Source organism: Mobula hypostoma, chromosome 2, assembly GCF_963921235.1.
Source record: "Mobula hypostoma chromosome 2, sMobHyp1.1, whole genome shotgun sequence".
Lineage (NCBI taxonomy): Eukaryota > Metazoa > Chordata > Chondrichthyes > Myliobatiformes > Myliobatidae > Mobula > Mobula hypostoma.
Window position 1 is genome coordinate 124,596,447 of NC_086098.1, and position 20,465 is coordinate 124,616,911.

At 42.7% G+C, this 20,465-nt stretch overlaps 1 protein-coding gene across 4 annotated transcripts in view; it reads right to left on the reverse strand.

The window, feature by feature from the left end:
• The window catches only part of LOC134342456 (CSC1-like protein 2), a 211,216-nt gene that overhangs the window by 135,301 nt on the left and 55,450 nt on the right, over positions 1–20,465 (reverse strand). For all 4 annotated transcript variants that reach the window (XM_063040606.1, XM_063040605.1, XM_063040607.1 and 1 more), the window contains exon 2: positions 3,779–3,962. In XM_063040606.1, the coding sequence (XP_062896676.1) occupies positions 3,779–3,940 (162 nt within the window). In that variant the 5' untranslated portion in view covers positions 3,941–3,962. The remainder of the gene's footprint in view (positions 1–3,778; positions 3,963–20,465) is intronic.

A 20,465-nucleotide genomic window follows, 5' to 3' on the forward strand; every position in this document is an offset into this window, starting at 1 on the left:
ATACAGCTTGGCACCGGTGTCATCGCAGACCAATGTGTGGTTAAGTGCCTTGCTCAAGGACACAACATGCTGCCTCAGCCAAGGCTCCAACTAGCGACCTTCAAATCACTAGACAAATGCCTTAACCACTTGGCCATACACCAACACCAAGCCAGGACTACCAGACTCAATAACAGTTACTTTCCCTAAGCAGCAAGGATGAACAACATCTCCACTCAGCACAACGACCTGATTTCATATCAGAGTCACCATATGTAGTCGTTTTATGCACAATGTCTATAAGCTATTTATTTTTTTTTTGTTGTGTTCCTTATCTTAGTGTCTTTTTGTGCTCCATTGGATCCAGAGTAACAATTATTGTCATTCTCCTTTACACTTGTGTACTGGAAATGACATTAAACCATTGTGAATCACTTTGTGATTTCTGTTTGTTTTAATATTCATATCAGTGCTGCTGAGCTTTTGCAAGAGATTCCCAAGTTTTTCTTTACTGTGTACCCACTTCCAGATTTTTAAATATATTTTAATCCCTTACTATCTGCCCAAGTTCCAACCAATCAATTGATTGACTCTGCAACATTACTGCATTTAAATGTGTTAAACCTACACTACACTCCTGGATACTTGAAATTTCTGAAGCTTTTCTAGCTTTGAGAACATAAGGTTAGGCATAAATACTTCTAAAGCCATAAAGTTGGGATGTATGAAGTCTAACAGCTTTGTTCATTAAAATAAATGAATTTGCACACTAAGCTTATTTCATTTGTCAGATATTTGAACTTTCCAAGGTCCTGAAGTTACACAAGAAAGTATGAACTTTAAAAAGGCAATGAATGGAAGTGGCAAATGCTAGATTTGGTCAGGATTATTTTTCTTCCTTCCCCTAAATCACAGCTGTCCCTTTTAAAAACTGCATGTGTCTCTTTGACATGAATTCTCGGAGGCAAAGTGTCTAGCATTTTTGGGGAGAGACAGAAAAAAATAATGAAACATGTAGTTCAAGACAAAGTGGACAGCGAAAAAGCCAAGAATGGGGGAAGGAGTCACTAAGGGGGGACTGATGGGCTGGGCTCCAACCTCCCAGATTTATATAATTTTTTTTGATATACCTTATAGAGATATAAAAAAATCCATGAGGGACATAGATGAGGTGATGGTCAATGTTCCTCTCCCCCACCAGAATAGGGGACTCTGTGTAAGAGGGCATAGGTTTAAGGTTGGGGAGGGGAGGGGGGAAGGAGTTTTAAAGGGACCCAAGGGACAACTTTGTCTACACTGAGAGTTTGGATATGTAGAACAAGCTGCCAGAGGAAGTGGCAGAACATGTTTAAAGGCATTTGGACTTTTATGGATATGAAGGGTCCAGTGGGATATGGTCCAATTGCATCTAAATGGGACTAGCTCAAGTAGATTATGTGGCTGGCATGGACAAAGACAGGCTGAAGGACCTGGTTCCATGCTGTATTACTATGAACAACTTTCAGAATTTTACCAAAGCACCCCCAAGATTAGTTACATTGCTCTAGATAATAATTATCAGGTGAGGAACTACATCTGTATGTGAAGGGGAGGTGTAGGAATAGTGGTGGGAGGAGTCAGTTATTCTGCCACTTGTATATTACCAGAACATATCAACTTGAAACATGGGCTTGTGATCCAATGCAAGGAAGCAGGAGGATATCAGGCTGCTGTCTAACTACTAATATATTCATTGCCAAGATACTCAACTGCTCAAACATTCTGTTAGCTAGATAATAATGGATACATTCCCTACCACTTAGTCTTTCTAGGAATTGTGCATTTTTTACATTGCAACAGCTGACTACACCCAAATTGATTAAATGCCATTTGGAGATTGACAAACTGAATTCACTTTTCCGCCCAACTGATTAAATCTTCCTGCAGTCTTAAGAATTTTCCTCACTATCAACCACAGTTGTGTATAATTTGTAAATTTCTGCAGAATGCTTCATAGATGTACTTAAGTGCTACAGAAAGATGTTGGACTTTGTGTAATACATCTTCCAATGACAACATTTTTGAACCCACCACTTTATCATCAGCTCGAGTACCTAATTAAAACCCAATGCAACTCAAGCTGTGTCTGTGGCCAATTTTATCTACAAATTTATAGATAGATAGACAGACATACTTTATCAATCCCGGGGGAAATTGGGTTTTGTTACAGTTACACCAACCAAGAATACAGTATAAATATAACAATATAAAACCATAAATAATTAAATAATATGTAAATTACGCCAGATGGAAATAAGTCCAGGACCAGCCTATTGGCTCAGGGTGTCTGACCCTCCAAGGGAGGAGTTGTAAAGTTTGATGGCCACAGGCAGGAATGACTTCCTATGACGCTCTGTGTTGCATCTCGGTGGAATGAGTCTCTGGCTGAATGTACTCCTGTGCCCAACCAGTATATTATGTAATGGATGGGAGACATTGTCCAAGATGGCATACAACTTGGACAACATCCTCTTTTCAGACACCACCGTCAGAGAGTCCAGTTCCATCCCCACAACATCACTGGCCTTACGAATGAGTTTGTTGATTCTGTTGGTGTCTGCTACCCTCAGCCTGCTGCCCCAGCACACAACAGCAAACATGATCGCACTGGCCACCACAGACTCGTAGAATATCCTCAGCATCGTCCGACAGATGTTAAAGGACCTCAGTCTCCTCAGGAAATAGAGACGGCTCTGACCCTTCTTGTAGACAGCCTCAGTGTTCTTTGACCAGTCCAATTTATTGTCAATTCGTATCCCCAGGTATTATTATTCAGGGGATATTGTAGCCATTGGTAAGGTAAGCACCAATTGTCAACTCTTAATTGTCCTTGAGGTAGTGGTACTGACATTAACCTGCTGCAGGCTTTATGCTGCTTAGTAAGGAATTAAAGGATTGTATACATGTCAATAAGAGATACTGGCATAGTTGGACAAGGAAGACACTTGTGAGCTTAGACTAATGTCTTTAAAAAGCACTTAGCCTGGAATGATTAAGGCTTTATTTTCACTGGTGCACTTATAACTCGCAGCAGTTACCTCTGAAGGCTACATTGATAATACAATTCCCTATTGCTTTCAAAATATCAGTTGCCAGAGGAAAAGTGTGTTTAAAGATCAAAACTCATTGTCTACCAGCAGCAGAGATCTCTAGCATTTGACATGTGTTACCTACTGCAGGCCTTGGAAAGAGACTAAAGACATCGCCACAAAATGCCCCACACCAGATTGCTAAAATCTGAGCTAGTCATGGAAGAGATTGCTGGATGGATGGAGGAAAAGGAGTATTGAGTACTCTCAAAACCTCCTCTGAAAATTGAACTTTCCTACTAATGCCTAAAAATTACAGGCCCAAACATGGAGGAACAGCAACTGCACACAGTATTGAGACCCCAGCCTAATTAGAAGAAAAGCACCACATCAAACTACCCACTGACTCGGTCAGGCATTCCTGACTCACTGGTGGAAGAGTCAGAAGTTCTAACAATGCACTCCCAAGTATCTCAGAACCAGGAGGGAAGCAAGTCCTCCTCAATCCCCAGGGAATACTCAAGACCATACAGAGTTAGTAACTGGCCTCTGCCTGAAGTATTTGGTACCATTTGTGGCATCATCCTCATGGCTGTCTTGACAGTAAATTCCACATATAACCCATAAACACAAGCAAGATTAGCAGTAGCTTTTGAATTTAAAAAAAATAGTTGACAAAAACATGGAAATAGTAACATGCTGAATATACAAATCCAAAAATACACACATACCAAAAAGCACATAAAGTCTAGTGCAAGCACAGTAGGAACACCTCCAAAGGGTAAGCCTTGTAGCACAGTACTTGTTATCCGAGCACTGTAGCAGTACTCCTTGGTTGAATTGGAATTCACTGTCACACTGGGGCTGGCGGTTGACTCTGAATTAAATGCCATCTTTATTTCTTCATTATCTTATCTGTAAAGAAAAGAAAGAAACCACTAAATATTTATTACAGCTTGTACATGCGTAATGACAAACAAATTCAACAAGTCCATCTCTTTTTGGTTACAAATCTACATTTCCATCAGATGCAAAGTAACAAAGGACATACAAGATGGTTGGGGTTGGAGGAAGGTATTAACAGTTTTTAATCTGTGAATGAAATCACTTGCAAAAGTGAAATGATACAATACTTTTTACTCACCCCTTCCCCCAGATGTTTTATTGTTTTACAACACTGAATCACAGCAGATTTAATTTAGCTTCTTTTTTTGACACCTATCAAAAAATTCAGTTAATTTAACCAAATACTTTCTGCCTTCTACAAAACCCAATTCAAGTATTTGTTTTCTTCCTCCAGTTATTGTTTCTAAGACCGTGTTTATCATCAACATTACACTCACCAGATGCAATTTAATGTGGATAAATGTGAGGTTATCCACTTTGGTGGCAAGAACAGGAAAACAGATTATTATCTGAATGGTGGCCGATTAGGAAAAGGGGAGGTACAACGAGACCTGGGTGTCATTGTACACCAGTCATTGAAAGTGGGCATGCAGGTACAGCAGGCGGTGAAAAAGGCGAATGGTATGCTGGCATTCATAGCAAAAGGATTCGAGGAGAGGAGCAGGGAGGCACTACTGCAGTTGTACAAGGCCTTGGTGAGACCACACCTAGAGTGTGCAGCTTTGGTCCTCTAATCTGAGGAAGACATTCTTGCCATAGAGGGGGTACAAAGAAGGTTCATCAGATTGATAAACGCAAACAACAGGAATTCTGCAGATGCTGGAAATTCAAGCAACACACAAAGTTGCTGGTGAACGCAGCAGGCCAGGCAGCATCTCTAGGAAGAGGTACAGTCGATGTTTCAGGCCGAAACCCTTCCTGACGAAGGGACTCGGCCTGAAACGTCTACTGTACCTCTTCCTAGAGATGCTGCCTGGCCTGCTGTGTTCACCAGCAACTTTGATGTGTGTCACCAGATTGATTCCTGGGATGGCAGGACTTTCATATGATGAAAGACTGGATCGACTAAGCTTATACTCTCTGGAATTTAGAAGATTGGGGGGGGGGATCTTATTGAAACGTATAAAATTCTAAAGGGATTGGACAGGCTAGATGCAGGAAGATTGTTCCTGATGTTGGGGAAGTTCAGAACGAGGGGTCACAGTTTGAGGATAAAGCAGAAGCCTTTTAGGACCAAGATGAGGAAATACTTCTTCACACAGAGAGTGGTGAATCTGTGGAATTCTCTGCCACAGGAAACAGTTGAGGCCAGTTCATTGGCTATATTTAAGAGGGAGTTAGATATGGCCCTTGTGGCTAAAGGGGTATGGAGAGAAGGCAGGTATAGGGTTCTGAGTTGGATGATCAGCCATGATCGTACTGAATGGCGGTGCAGGCTCGAAGGGCCGAATGGCCTACCCCTGCACCTATTTTCTATGTTTCTATGTAACTAATGAGAATGTCCTTTTGAACAATTTTGAGTTCCACTTTACAAACCTGTCATATTTTTTTCCGCTAAGGGAGGGAAACTGCAACCATCCACTCTGAGCATTGATAGCGGCATTACTGATCAATTAACCTCACCCATGACCCCTGCCATTTCTGTTTTTGTTGATAATTTTCCATCACTATTTCAATAAATACTGCTATTTGGAACTAATTATTCTATTCTTAACTTGCATCAATTATTGTCTAATAATCTATTCTTAGTATCCACAAATGAATTGCAATCCAGAAATTAGTTTCTTGGTTTCCTTCCATGTTAACCATCATATTTTGCCTCTCTCACATTCTCTCTTACTGAGTCTGGTTAACCTGACTTTCTCAAAGAGTTCACGTGGCACTCATCCCACTGTCAGAACAGTTTAAGCCCTCACAAACAACATCAGTGAATATCCCTAGTTGAGGTGCAACCCATTCATGTTAAAATTTTTACTTCTAGTGAAGGGTCGCATTGTTCAAGGTCAGGGCACGTGGCCAAGAGAAAAAGATGCAAATTGTTAGGATCATGAAACATTAAAAATCCCTTGTTTGAGCAGCCACAAGCAAGAAATCTTAGCACTTAAAATTGTGCGGACAATGATCACTAAACCGAATATTCCATCTGTTACTGTATTGTAGCTTTATGTACTTTCAAATGATAGTATATGCACAGAATCTTTCTGCTGAAGACAGATGGATGATTCTAAAATAGCTGAAGATAGCACAATGATTCCAAAATAGTGACTTTCGCCATCAGACTGCATTTTAGCTCTGTTAGAAATGATTCAGCAATTAAGTCATCAGTGTGACTCAGCAGTGGGCAGCAGGATTTAATATTGGGCAACAACAAACATACTGTAATGTTATTATAGGCAAAATGTTATCAAAACAGGGCTGGAGCTAGAGGAACAGGACGACGACAGCATATGTGCAGAAAAGGAATGGGTGGGATAGCTGGGGATGGGCTTCGGTGCTCCTTTTAACGAAGATTTATTAAGAAGTGGTTCTGCTCCCATAAGGAATGGTTCCGAAGGACTGAAAAATTGCACATGTCACTCCACTCTAAAAAGAGAGGGATGCAGAAAAAAATAATTATATGTCAGGTAGCCTGACTCCAGTGATTGTAAAGATCTGAATCCATTATCAAGAATGCGATTTAGGGGCACATGACAAAATAAGCTGAAGTCTGCATGGTTTCCTCAAGGGGAAATCTTGCCCGACAAATCTGTTGAAATTCTTTGAACAGGGCAGACAAAAGAGAGTCAGTAGGTATTGTTTAATTGGATTTTCAGAAGGCCTTTGACAAGGTGCCATACATGAGGCTGCTTATTAGGAGTCCATGGTATTACAGGAAAGATAAAAGATTGGCTGACAGGCAGGAAGCAAAGGGGCCTTCTCTGCTTGGCTGCTGGTGACTAGTGGTGTTCTGCAGGGATTGGTGCTGGGAATGCTTCTTTTCCCATTACATGTCAATGATGTGGACGAAGGAACTGATGGCTTTATCAGCAAGCTTGCGGATGATACAAAGATAGGTGGAGAGGCAGGTAATGTTAAGAAAGCAGAGTATCTGTAGAGGACAGATTGGGAGAATGGGCAAAAAAGTGGCAGATAGAACATAGTATAGGGAAATGCATGGTCATGCACTTTGGTAGAAGGAATGAAGGCATAGACTATTTTCTAAATGGAGAGAAAATTCAAAAATCAGAGGTGCAAAGAGTCTTGGGGGGTCCTGAAAGGTTAACTTGCAGGTTGAGTTGGTGGTTAAGAAGGCAAATACAATGTCAGCATTCATTTCAAGGACTCAAATGCAAAAAAAGCAAGAATATAATGTGGAGGCTTTGTAAGGCAATGGTCAGACCGCACTTGGAGAATTTGTGGACAGTTTTGGGCCCCTTATTTTAAAAAATGTGCTGGCATTGGAGAGGGGCCAGAGGAGGCTCATGAGAATGATCAGGGAAGAGATGCAGAAGCATTAGGACTAGTACTTCTGCACCGGGTAACAGCTTCTTCCCTCAGGCTGCCTATTGTTTAACTGTGCTGCACACTACATGCTTTTGAACTATAATTTGTTATCTAATCATTGTAATATTTTGTTTTTTGTGCTGTGTGTGGTATGTTTCGTGCACACACTGTGGTCCAGAGGAACACTGTTTTGTTTGGTCAGATGCCAATAACCATGAATTTGAACATTATTGTATCGTTCCCATTGTAATGAATGCATTTGGAAAAGAGATGATTAAAACTAGGAAAAATCCTAGTCTTTCCAAAGTATTTGAGTTGCTTTCTGGTAAAGTTTGTAGATGTAGCTAGTGAACTATAGCCATAGTAGTAGTTGGCCAGCAGTTTCTATTGGATCAACTTAGGCTCACTTTAACTATGGCTGAGAAGATGCTATTTATAGCAGCTTTAATTAACAGCTTCCTCTCCCTCATTATCAGTAATGAAAGCCTCGCTTCTCATTTCATGAGCCAAAACATAATTATTTAAAGAACAAAACTGAAATCTCAGCATCTTCCATACGGAAACTTTGCTTAGTGGTCAGTAGTGCATGGAAATCAAATATCTTTAATTGGTTTTAAAGTGATTATTTAATAAAACAATTCAACATTAAACAGGTAGGGTGCAGCCTGCAACAATAGAGAATATTTCACAAATGACAAATCAAAAGTTCATTTCTTCTTTACACCTGTAAAGAACGTGTCTGGAGAAGAGATGACTGAGAATCAGGAAAGATCAAAGTTTTTCAAAATAATGCCTTTGAATGCACATAATCAATTTGCTTGTTGTTGGCTTTCGTTCATTCAGCTGTTCACCCTTCACACAGATTTTCTGGATGCAGCATTAATGTTGATTTCTCTTGTAAATAGGAATACATTTCAGAGCAATCTAAACAAGGACCTTTAATTTTCATTCTGCTTTAAAGTAGAAGGACTCATTGATACATAACACAAGTTTGGAGTTTAAAAGATTCGTGATGATCTTATTGACAACCAATATCCTGACAAAGTGAAACATTCAGTCCTGAGAGTACATTTACTTGAAGAATTTAGAACTGATAGATAGTTTTCAGAATAAAGGGTTCCCCATTTCACCACCCTGGACATTCGCTTCTCCCCTCTCCCACTAGGCAGAACACACAAAAGCCTGAAAGCACATACCATCAGGCTCAAGGACAGCTTTTATCCTGCTGATCAAAGATTATTAAACAGTCTCCTAGTATGACAAGATGGACTCAACCTCACTAAGGCCTTGCACCTCATCACCTGCCTGCACTGCACTTTGCAGTAACTATATGCAGCATTTTATTATTACTTTTCCCATGTACGATGTGATGAATTAATCTATATGGATGCCATGTAAAACAAAGCTTTTCACGGTACCTTGGTACATATGACAGAAAATAAATAAACCAATAAACTTGAGTGGAGCTTTGAAGAAATGAAAGATTTTTGTCTTGTGTATATGAAATACAAGATGTGAAATGTCTTAATTCATTCATAGGGTAGGGATATCATAGGCAAGGTTAACATCTACCGACCATTTTCAATTGCATTAAGGCAGTGAGCCAACTCCTTCTATGACAGAAGTCTTATGGTAAAACACTGGCAGGTGAGGAGATCCAGATTTTCACCCAGTATTGAAATTTCTATGCCAGGAACGCCGAAAAATCTCTGATAGTGCTCTTGATTGCCTCTGTTTTTTTCTCCCCCAATCATCCATTCACCATTTCTAGATTCAATTTGTAACCATCTTACTACCAATTATCACTAGACCCTCTGGAGAGTTGTATCTGATTCACATTCAATACAATTTTACTGGGATTCTTCAATGTAACATTTGATCTAACAACACACACACAAAGTGGTGGAGGAACTCAGCAGGCCAGGCAGCATCAATGGAAAACAGTACAGTTGACGTTTCAGGCCAAGACCCTCAGCAGGACTGGAGGAAAAAAAAAAGATTTAAAAGGTAGCTTTATTTGGTATTGTTGGAGGAAAGCATATTATTTTGGAGAAATCTGATTTGCACATTTTGGCTTTTATTTCTGTTATGGCTAGGAGGGCGCTCTTGCTTAAATGGAAAGATGCGGTCCCGCCTACTCACGTTCAATGGCTGCGTGATGTCATGTCATGTTTAACTTTAGAGAAGATTCAGTGTTCAATTTCTGAATCTAATCAAGACTTTCAAATATTGTGGGGGCCTTCTTTGAACTATTTTCAAAACCTCTGATTTGCCGTCAAAGCACAGGTGATGGCTAATAATATACTTTTTTTCTTTTTTCTTCTTTACTAATAAGCTTCGGTCTTGGTAGTGGGTCAGAATTTTTTCCATATAATAAATTACTATATTTCAATATTATGAATAAATCAATTTGTATGAATATAGAGTAAGGAGTTTGTATAATGTATTTGATATATTTCTTTTTTCTTGAACTCTGCATTCTCCTATGTAGAAAGTTAATTAAAAAATATTGAAAAAGATTTAAAAGGCAGAGAGGGGAGGGAGAGACATCAGGTGGTAGGTGAAACCGGGAGAAGGGGTGAAGTAAAGAGCTGGGAAGTTGATTGGTGAAAGAGATACAGGGCTGGAGAAGGGGGAATCTAATAAGAGAGGACAGAAGTCCATGGAAGAAAGAAAAGCGGGGAGGAGAACCAGCAGGAGGTGATGAGCAGGCAAGGAAATAAGGTGAAAGATGGAAAAGGGGATGCGGAATGGTGAAGGAGTTGGGGGGAGGGTATTACTGGAAGTTTGAGAAATTGATGTTCATGCCATCAGGTTGGAAGCTACCCAGATAGAATACAAGTTATTGCTCCTCCAACCTGAGTGTGGCCTCATCATGACAGCAGAGGCGGACATGAATTGACATATCGGAATAGGAATGGGAAGTGGAATTAAAATAGGTGGCCACTTTCTTGCTTCGTCTGGCAGATGGAGTGTAGGTGCTCGGAGAAAAGGTCTTCCAATCTACTTTGGGTCTCACTGATATACAGGAAGCCACAATAGGAGCACTGGACACAGTATATGACCCCAACAGACTCACAGGTGAAGTGTCGCCTCACTTGGAAGGACTGTTTAGAGCCTTGAATGGTAGTGAGGGAGGTAGTGTAGGGACAGGTGTAGCACTTGTTCCACTTGCAAGATCAATCATTGCTTGGATAGCAAGCCTTTGCTTTGATAAGACTTGACTTCACATTACTCTGGTTACTATTCCAGTGATTCAGAATAGGTAGTTGCAGCAATAACTGGCTGCATTTGATGTCTGGATTTTTGTTGACAGGATAGATCTAGGGAACCATTTCCTTACAGGTGAATGCCAGTGTGTTGGAGTGACTTAGTGGTAAGAGCAACAAGTTCTAGAGTACAGAGACTGAACACCAGTCAAGATACTGTCGGAGCCCATTGTCTTTTCTCAAATGGATTTGGTATGGCAGGGTGATAAGTAAAGCAAATCAAATTGGCTGAAAGCATACAAGATTCCTGTGGTGGTAGGAACCTTGTATCCATTCAGTATTTCTGCCTTAAGGATGTTACAGTGCTTTAGCGTTCACTTTGGCACTGAAATACAATGATGCTCATTGTGCTCCTGTTGTAATTGTTCACCATCACTCATGGTAGGGCGTACCAGGACTGTGCAGTTTTGATACGATTCACTTATTGTGGCATTACTCAAGTCTATAGAATACCTGTTAGCACATATGAAAACCTTGCACAGATTCACCGCCTCATTTAGGTTCTCATTTCTCTTTCTCTACACTGTCGCTGTATTCTGGATTTCTTGACAGAGACCACTGTCAGTCCGTGTTGGCAGGAACATCTCTGACTCCATCACACTGAGCACTGGATCCCCACAAGGCTGTGTGCTTAGCCCATTGTTGTTTACACCGCTAACACATGACTGTGCAGCCAGATTCAAGGAGAACCTGATCATTAAATTTGCTGATGATACCACAGTGGTGGGGCTCATCAGCAAAAATGATGAAACAATGTACAGGGAGGAGGTCAAACACCTAGAGAGCAGGTGCAGGGATAACAACTTGATGCTTAATGTCACCAAAACCAAGGAGATGATTGTCGGTTTCAGACGGTCTCAGCCTGAGCACACACCCCTCAACATCAGCGGCTCCACAGTGGAGAGAGTGGAAAACATCAAGTTCCTTGGGGTGCAGATCTCGGACAATCTCACCTGGTCCAGGAACACCACTGGGCTTGTGAAACGGGCCCAGCAGAGATTGCACTTTCTGAGGAAGCTTAAACAAGAATCACTCCCCGCTAACATCTTAACTACATTCTACAGAGGCGTGGTTGAGAGTGTGCTGACCTTTTGCATCACAACCTGGTACTCCAGCTGCAGTGCTGTCGATAAAAAAAGCCTTGCAGAGGGTGGTTAGGGGAGCAAAGAAGGTTATTGGGGTCTCCCTACCTTCTGTCCGACCTCTTTCAGAGTTGATGCCTCCAGAAGACATGGTACATCATTAAAGACCCCTCACACCCTCTCCATGAACTGTTTGCTCTTCTGCCATTAGGGAAACGTTACAGGAGCATCAAAACTAAAACCACAAGGCTACTAAACAAACAACAGGAATCCTGCAGATGCTGGAAATTCAAGCAACACACATCAAAGTTGCTGGTGAACGCAGCAGGCCAGGCAGCATCTCTAGGAAGAGGTACAGGCGACGTTTCAGGCCAAGACCCTTCGTCAGGACTAACTGAAGGAAGAGCTAGTAAGAGATCTGAAAGTGGGAGGGGGAGATTCAAAATGATAGGAGAAGACAGGAGGGGGAGGGATAGAGCCAAGAGCTGGACAGGTGATTGACAAAAGGGATATGAGAGGATCATGGGACAGGAGGTCTGGGGAGAAAGACAAGGTGGGGGGGAGCCTAGAGGATGGGTAAGGGGTATAGTCAGAGGGACACAGGGAGAAAAAGGAGAGAGAGAGAAAGAATGTGTGTATATTGTTACGTACCCCGTAACTGGGTTGCCAAACCAGCAGGAATGGACCACTTAGTTGGAACTCGTTTCTGCATACCTCGACACAGTTTTATCACCCCTTGTTCAATCCCTTCCGACCTATGTTCGTGACACTTCTCACGCTCTTAAACTTTTCGATGATTTTAAGTTCCCTGGCCCCCACCGCTTTATTTTCACCATGGATGTCCAGTCCTTATATACTTCCATCCCCCATCAGGAAGGTCTCAAAGCTCTACACTTCTTTTTGGATTCCAGACCTAATCAGTTCCCCTCTACCATCACTCTGCTCCGTCTAGCGGAATTAGTCCTTACTCTTAATAATTTCTCCTTTGGCTCCTCCCACTTCCTCCAAACTAAAGGTGCAGCTATGGGCACCCGTATGGGTCCTAGCTATGCCTGCCTTTTTGTTGGGTTTGTGGAACAATCTATATTCCGTGCCTATTCTGGTATCTGCCCCCCACTTTTCCTTCGCTACATCGACGACTGCATTGGCGTTGCTTCCTGCACGCATGCAGAACTTGTTGACTTTATTAACTTTGCCTCCAACTTTCACCCTGCCCTCAAGTTTACCTGGTCCACTTCCGACACCTTCCTCCCCTTTCTAGATCTTTCTGTCTCTGTCTCCGGAGACAGCTTATCCACTGATGTCTACTATAAGCCTACTGACTCTCACAGCTATCTGGACTATTCCTCTTCTCACCCTGTCTCTCGCAAAAACGCCATCCCCTTCTCGCAATTCCTCCGTCTCCGCCGCATCTGCTCTCAGGATGAGGCTTTTCATTCTAGGACGAGGGAGATGTCTTCCTTTTTTAAAGAAAGGGGCTTCCCTTCCTCCACTATCAACTCTGCTCTTAAACGCATCTCCCCCATTTCACGTACATCTGCTCTCACTCCATCCTCCTGCCACCCCACTAGGAATAGGGTTCCCCTGGTCCTCACCTACCACCCCACCAGCCTCCGGGTCCAACATATTATTCTCCGTAACTTCCGCCACCTCCAACGGGATCCCACCACTAAGCACATCTTTCCCTCCCCCCCTCTCTCTACATTCCACAGGGATCGCTCCCTACGCAACTCCCTTGTCCATTCGTACCCCCCATCCCTCCCCACTGATCTCCCTCCTGGCACTTATCCGTGTAAGCGGAACAAGTGCTACACATGCCCTTACACTTCCTCCCTTACCACCATTCAGGGCCCCAAACAGTCCTTCCAGGTGAGGCAACACTTCACCTGTGAGTCGACTGGGGTGATATACCGCGTCCGGTGCTCCCGATGTGGCCTTTTATATATTGGTGAGACCCGACGCAGACTGGGAGACTGCTTTGCTGAACATCTACGCTCTATCCGCCAGAGAAAGCAGGATCTCCCAGTGGCCACACATTTTAATTCCACATCCCATTCCCATTCTGACATGTCTATCCACGGCCTCCTCTACTGTAAAGATGAAGCCACACTCAGATTGAAGGAACAACACCTTATATTCCGTCTGGGTAGCCTCCAACCTGATGGCATGAACATCGACTTCTCTAACTTCCGCTAAGGCCCCACCTCCCCCTCGTACCCCATCTGTTACTTATTTTTATGCACACATTCTTTCTCTCACTCTCCTTTTTCTCCCTCTATCCCTCTGAATATACCTCTAGCCCATCCTCTGGGTCCCCCCCCCCCGCTCCTTGTCTTTCTTCCCGGACCTGTCCCATGATCCTCTCGTATCCCCTTTTGCCTATCACCTGTCCAGCTCTTGGCTCTATCCCTCCCCCTCCTGTCTTCTCCTATCATTTTGGATCTCCCCCTCCCCCTCCAACTTTCAAATCCCTTACTCACTCTTCCTTCAGTTAGTCCTGACAAAGGGTCTCGGCCTGAAACGTCGACTGCACCTCTTCCTACAGATGCTGCCTGGCCTGCTGCGTTCACCAGCAACTTTGATGTGTGTTGCTTGAATTTCTAGCATCTGCAGAATTCCTGTTGTTTCCATTTAGTTGGAGTCTGGTTTAACAGAAACTAATAAAGTTTTATTAAAGAAACAAGTAACACAGTACTCCAATTGCAAGGATATAAATGCAACAGGTTAGCAATGATAAAACACACACGTAAACAGAACTAGGTTAATAGGAATCAACCAAGCTCTATCGCAGTCTAGGAGTAAAATGATCAGTCTCAAGTGACGCAGAGTTCAGTTCAGCTTAGTACAGTTCGCAGTAATCGCAGTTGTGCCATTGGAGAGAGAGAGAGAATGCAAATTTTGATTCAAACAGACCTTTGATGTTCTTCGCAGTTAGCTTTCGGGCGAACCCTTTTATGTCTTCTGTGGTCACCGACTGTGACCCCTCCGTTCCGGATACGACCGTTCTTCCGCGGTGAACCCAGCACCCAGGCAAGGGCGAACACACACACCAGGTTTCCGCCGATCGTACCTTTTCACCCCGTGCGTCTATGGTCAGTTCCCGCGACCAGACCTCCAAACTCCGACCAACTTGTGGGGGCACACCGCTCTTTCAGGGTCTCGTCATCTCATGATCTCGTGGTGTGTCGTGCCTTAGCGAACCTGTTTTTTTTTATCCCCCTGCTGGGGTATCGCCTGCCCATCAAACTTCAAACAGTTCAGGTTCAAAGCAACCGGTCTGTCAATAATCTGAAATGTGTTTCTTTCTCGTTAATCTCTCTCTTCTCTCTTATTAGCATTTTGAATGTTTCTCCATTGTCTCACTTATCTCTCTCATCAGCATCAATCTTCTGATGACTTGGTTTGTCGTCACAATATAAATAAATAACGGATGGGGTACGAGGGGGAGGTGGGGCATTAGCGGAAGTTAGAGAAGTCAATGTTCATGTCATCAGGTTGGAGGCTACCCAGACGGAATACAAGGTGTTGTTCCTCCAACCTGAGTGTGGCTTCATCTTTACAGTAGAGGAGGCCGTAGATAGACATGTCAGAATGGGAATGGGATATGGAATTAAAATGTGTGGCCACTGGGAGATCCTGCTTTCTCTGGCGGACAGAGCGTAGGTGTTCAGTAAAGCGGTCTCCCAGTCTGCGTTGGGTCTCGCCAATATACAGAAGGCCACATCGGGAGCACCAGACGCAGTATATCTCTCACTAACTCTTCCTTCAGTTAGTCCTGACGAAGGGTCTCGGCCTGAAACGTCGACTGTACCTCTTCCTAGAGATGCTGCCTGGCCTGCTGCGTTCACCAGCAACTTTGATGTGTGAAGCTACTAAACAGCCTCCTCCCACAGGCAGTCAGACTGCTAAATAGTTGCTCTACCTGACCCTGCTTTGGACACTTTTAACTTACACTGGACACTCATAACTTGATTTTAACTGACATGTGGCTGTTGTGTTTTACTATTTATTGTTACGTTTATTATTTAGTGTTGCGTTTGTTATGTTACGATTGCACTGCTCCTGGGAAACGCTGTCTCATTCCGCCCTGCAGAGCTGATGTACAGTTAGAATGACAATAAAGTTTTTTGAATCTTTGAATCTTGAATCTTCAATAAACCAGAACTGGATTCCTTAAGCTCATGGCAATGCGAGTACTGACTAACCCAACACAAAACCAAAGTGGAATACTACACCTGGATAAGGAAAGAGGTGCATTGGAGGTAGTATGAAGAAGATGCGCTAAGTTAATTCCAGTAATGAATGGGGTGATTGATGAAGGTTAAGCAGGTTAGGCCTAAATCCACTGCCTGCTCTTCTTGTTAAACTCCAATCTTATTGAATCATCTAAGAGTTTGAGGGGTACTGACAGGATTGTTAGAGCATTTTCTCTTAGCTGGATGAATCTAGAACTGCAGAGGTGGCAAGGTCTCAGAATTAGGAGTTGTTTATTTAAGAGAGATGAGAAGGAATTTCTCCTCTCACAAAGTTCTGCATAGTTCCGTAGATCTTACTAGATAACTTGAGGAGTCATTGAATATATCCAATGCATAAAATTAACAAATGCTACCAGGGAATCAAGGTGTATAGGGAGGAGAAAAGTGGTTGAAGCCGAGAATGGATCAGCTATGATCTTACTGAATGGCAGAGCAGAATCAGAGGCCAAATAGATTACAGCTGCTCCTATTATATAATACAAGAACACAAGTAAAAGCCCCTCTCCACAGTATACATCACCTGCAGCACACTAGTCATAGACTCCAGCACAGAAACAAGTCCTTCCGCCCATCTAGGCCAATGCTGACCTGTTTATTTGACTAGACCCATTTACCCACAACTCTCTCATCCACGTAATTCTTTCTTGAAGTAGCAAAATAATTCCATTTTCAATCTGTGTTTCTGACAACTCCAAGCCTGAATGCTTAAAAGCAGAATGAGCAAAACAATTTGAAATTTCAAATACACACACACTATATATGTGTGTGTGTGTGTGTGTGTGTGTGTGTGTGTGTGTGTATGTATGTATGTATGTATGTATGTGTATTTGAAATTTCAAATTGTTTATATATATACACATATATATACACACACAGATACATACATACACAACACACACACACACACACACACACACACACACACACACACAGTGCCTATAAAACGTATTCACCCTTCTTGGAAGTTTACACATTTTATTGTCTTACATTATATCACAGTAGATTTAATTTGGCTTCTTTTAACACCGATCAACAGAAAAAGACTCATCAAAGTGAAAACAGATCTCTACAAAGTGATTCAATTTAATTAAAAGTATAAAACACAATAATTAATTGCATAAGTATACACCCCCTTTAATATGACACACCAAATGGTGTAGCAAACAGGTTTTAGATGTCACACAATTAGTAAAATGGAGATCACCATATGAGGTCAAGGAGGTTCAATTGATTGTAGTAAAAATACACCTGTATCTGGAAGGTTCAACTGTTGACGAGTCAGTATCCTGGCATAAACTACACCATGAAGACAAAAGAACATTCCAAGCAGTTCCATGAAAAGGTTATTGAAAATTACAAGTCAGGAAAAGGATATAAGAAAATTTCCAAGTTACCAAATATCCCTTGGAGTACAGTTAAGTCAAACATCAAGAAATGGAAGGGTCGCCAAGGTAGCCAAGGTAAGATCATTCTTGATACTTCGAGACTCAAAAGACCCTGTCATCAAGAACACCCAGCTGGATGTGACATCAGGCAGGAAGTGGTCAGCCAATGTAGCAGTTGATGAGGTACAGTCTAGATTGAAGCACAAGGAGATGGTTGGGGCTACCCAGCTAGGCTTCTAGGGACTTGGATAGACAACCCACAAGTGGTGGTCATCTTCTACAGGTAAGGAGCGCTGTGAGCTTGTAACGCAAAAAATACGAGAAGTAGAAGAGGAGAAGAGATTAGATAAAACAGGTGGCCTGGTCAAACAAGGGGCTTGGACCTGGTGGGAAAGTGTTAAACAATGACATCTATCTTGGAATGTTCTGTGGCAGATGGAACCGCTCCTCATTTCTTTTCTATGCAGAGCAGCATACGATCTGCTCCCAACACCTGCCAACTTCAGCACCTGGTATGAAGATAAGAGACAGGTGTGCTGCTTGTGGTAAGAAGGGAACACTTCAACATATTTTGAATGCATGCAGAGTCAATCTTTCCAATGGCATGTACACTTGGAGGCATAACAATGTTCTCAAAATTGTAACAGAAGCGGTTGAGCAGAGAGTACTGCAACACAACATATCTCATTCCCCATGCTGCACAGAACATCGCATATCATTTGTGAAAGAAGGCTCCAAGTCAAGGGTGTACAGCGCAGGCCCACGATCAAGCATACTTTCTTCAGCCAACGATTGGTGTGTCAAGGCTGACCTGGATGGGAAGGGCAGTTTCCCGGAGCAAACAGCTTTCACCACATTGTGTCCAGATATAATCGTATGGTCTGACACCAGTAGAGAAGTGGTTATTGATAAACTCACAGTCCCCTGGGAAGACAACATCGATGAAGCCCATGAGCGCAAGTTAACCAAGTATGCAGAATTAAGATCAGAGTGCAGAGACAGAGGGTGGAAGGTCTCATGCTATTCATTTGAAGTAGGCTGCTGTGGCTTTATTGTATTCACTTTCCAGAAGTGGCTGTGTGACCTTGGCTTCAGTAGGAGAGATCAAGTCAACCAGCAGGGCTGTAGCTCAGGCAGCAGAGACAGGATCATCATGGGTGTGGACTAGGTACGTCCAGAGGGGCAGATAGTTGGACAGTGCATCCATCTTTTGCAAACCCTTCAGTAGTTGCATAGACATCTGAAGAGTAGACTATCTGTTGGATGGAAGCGACTGACAACTCCGATAGACGCCAAGTTTTTAAGCTCACCAGTGGGAGGTGGTGCTTTAGCACTGCTGGCCCACCACCTTGAGGGAGTCTTGGTTATAAGTGGGCCGAAACTCCTGAAGACAGGTCGCAGATCAACTGATGATCCCACTGGTGATAGCACAGGACAGTTAACATCTTAGTCCAAGCGTATTTTAAATTCTTTGGCACAGCTGTAAATCTGCATAGAGCAGGTCATCAACTGACTGACCATGCAAGAAGGGGACTAGTGAGGGAGGCCACCAAGACATCGATGACAACTCTGGAGGAGTAACAACTTCAGTGGCTGAGATGGGAGAGACTGTGCATACAACTGTTGCCCGGGTACTTCACCAGTCACAGCTTTACAGGAAAGTGGCACAGAGAAAGCCACTGTTGGAAAGGAAAAACTCACATGAAATGTTGGCTAGAGTTTGCTAGAAGGCATACGGGAGACTCTGAAGTCAGTGGAAGGTGGTTCGATGGTCTGATGAAACCCAAATTGAGCTTCTTGGCCATCAGACTAAACGCTATGTTTGGTGTAAGCTATCCACTGCACATCATCCCTAGCATGAAAGGGGGGTTGGGGCAGCGGCTGTGTGCGCATGCACACACACACACACACACACACACACACACATATACTTATAGTAGTTCCATTCTTAATAGGTTTAAAAACAATGACATATTTACCAAGCAATGTTTAACCCACTGAATAAATCATTGGTCCTTGTGCTATCATTGGTCCCACCCCAACACCCTTCTATACCAATGTTCGAAGGTTACACGCTGCAGCAAAAGAATGATTTATTCAAAACCAGAGGTTCCCTTTGAATTAGTATCCATGGTAACTTTTTCCACACAGTTAAAGAAAATTGGATTCACCTGGTTTGAACTGTATCACACAAGTCAACAGGCAAAACAAAAATCAACTACAGTCGGCCCTCCTTATCTGTGAGGTCCGCATGCGCGAATTCAACCAACTGCAAATTGAGAAAACCCAGAAGTGCTCTTCCAGCAGTTGTTGTTCGAGCATGTACAGACTTTCTTCTTGTCATTATTCCCTAAACAATGCAGTATAACAACTATTTTACATAGCATTTACATTGTATTAGGTATTATAAGTAATCTAGAGATGATTTAAAGTATACGGGAGGATGTGCGTAGGTTATCGTGGATCGGGATTCAAAAAAAACCGGAAGTTCTCTTACTATTAAGTCGGAACAGGTACATCCGATATTATTTAGCGTCAGTTAGTCGAACATTTGTCTTAGTATATAGTATATATTTTACCTTTCTACGCATATAAAACACTTAAGAAACGTATGTTTCAGCGCTGGGTCCCGAATTCGATCCAGTGACAGACTACTCCTGAGCGTGCTGTCCAACCCTGCCGGGTTGATGTGGAGGATCAAAAACCCAAAACCCAATAACTAAACCACTGCGTTGCTTAGTAATAATTGTAGCTTTCATCGGGGCAGGGCCCTTTCTCACTTTATCCTTTAAAACTGTTCCGATTGTTGACCGACTGTAGCCTAACACTTTTCCAATGACCGATGGCGTTTCACCTCTTTCTGATCACTTTATTATTTCCACTTTATTTTCAGTCATGATTGTGATTATTTTCAAGAACAGAAACACTGTGGATTCAGAGCTCCTCTGCCGGGTCTTAATGTCCACCGCACTGAACCAGGTTAAATAAGGTCCAGGGTTCCACTGGGTCCTAAGGTCCACCACATTACGACAGGTTG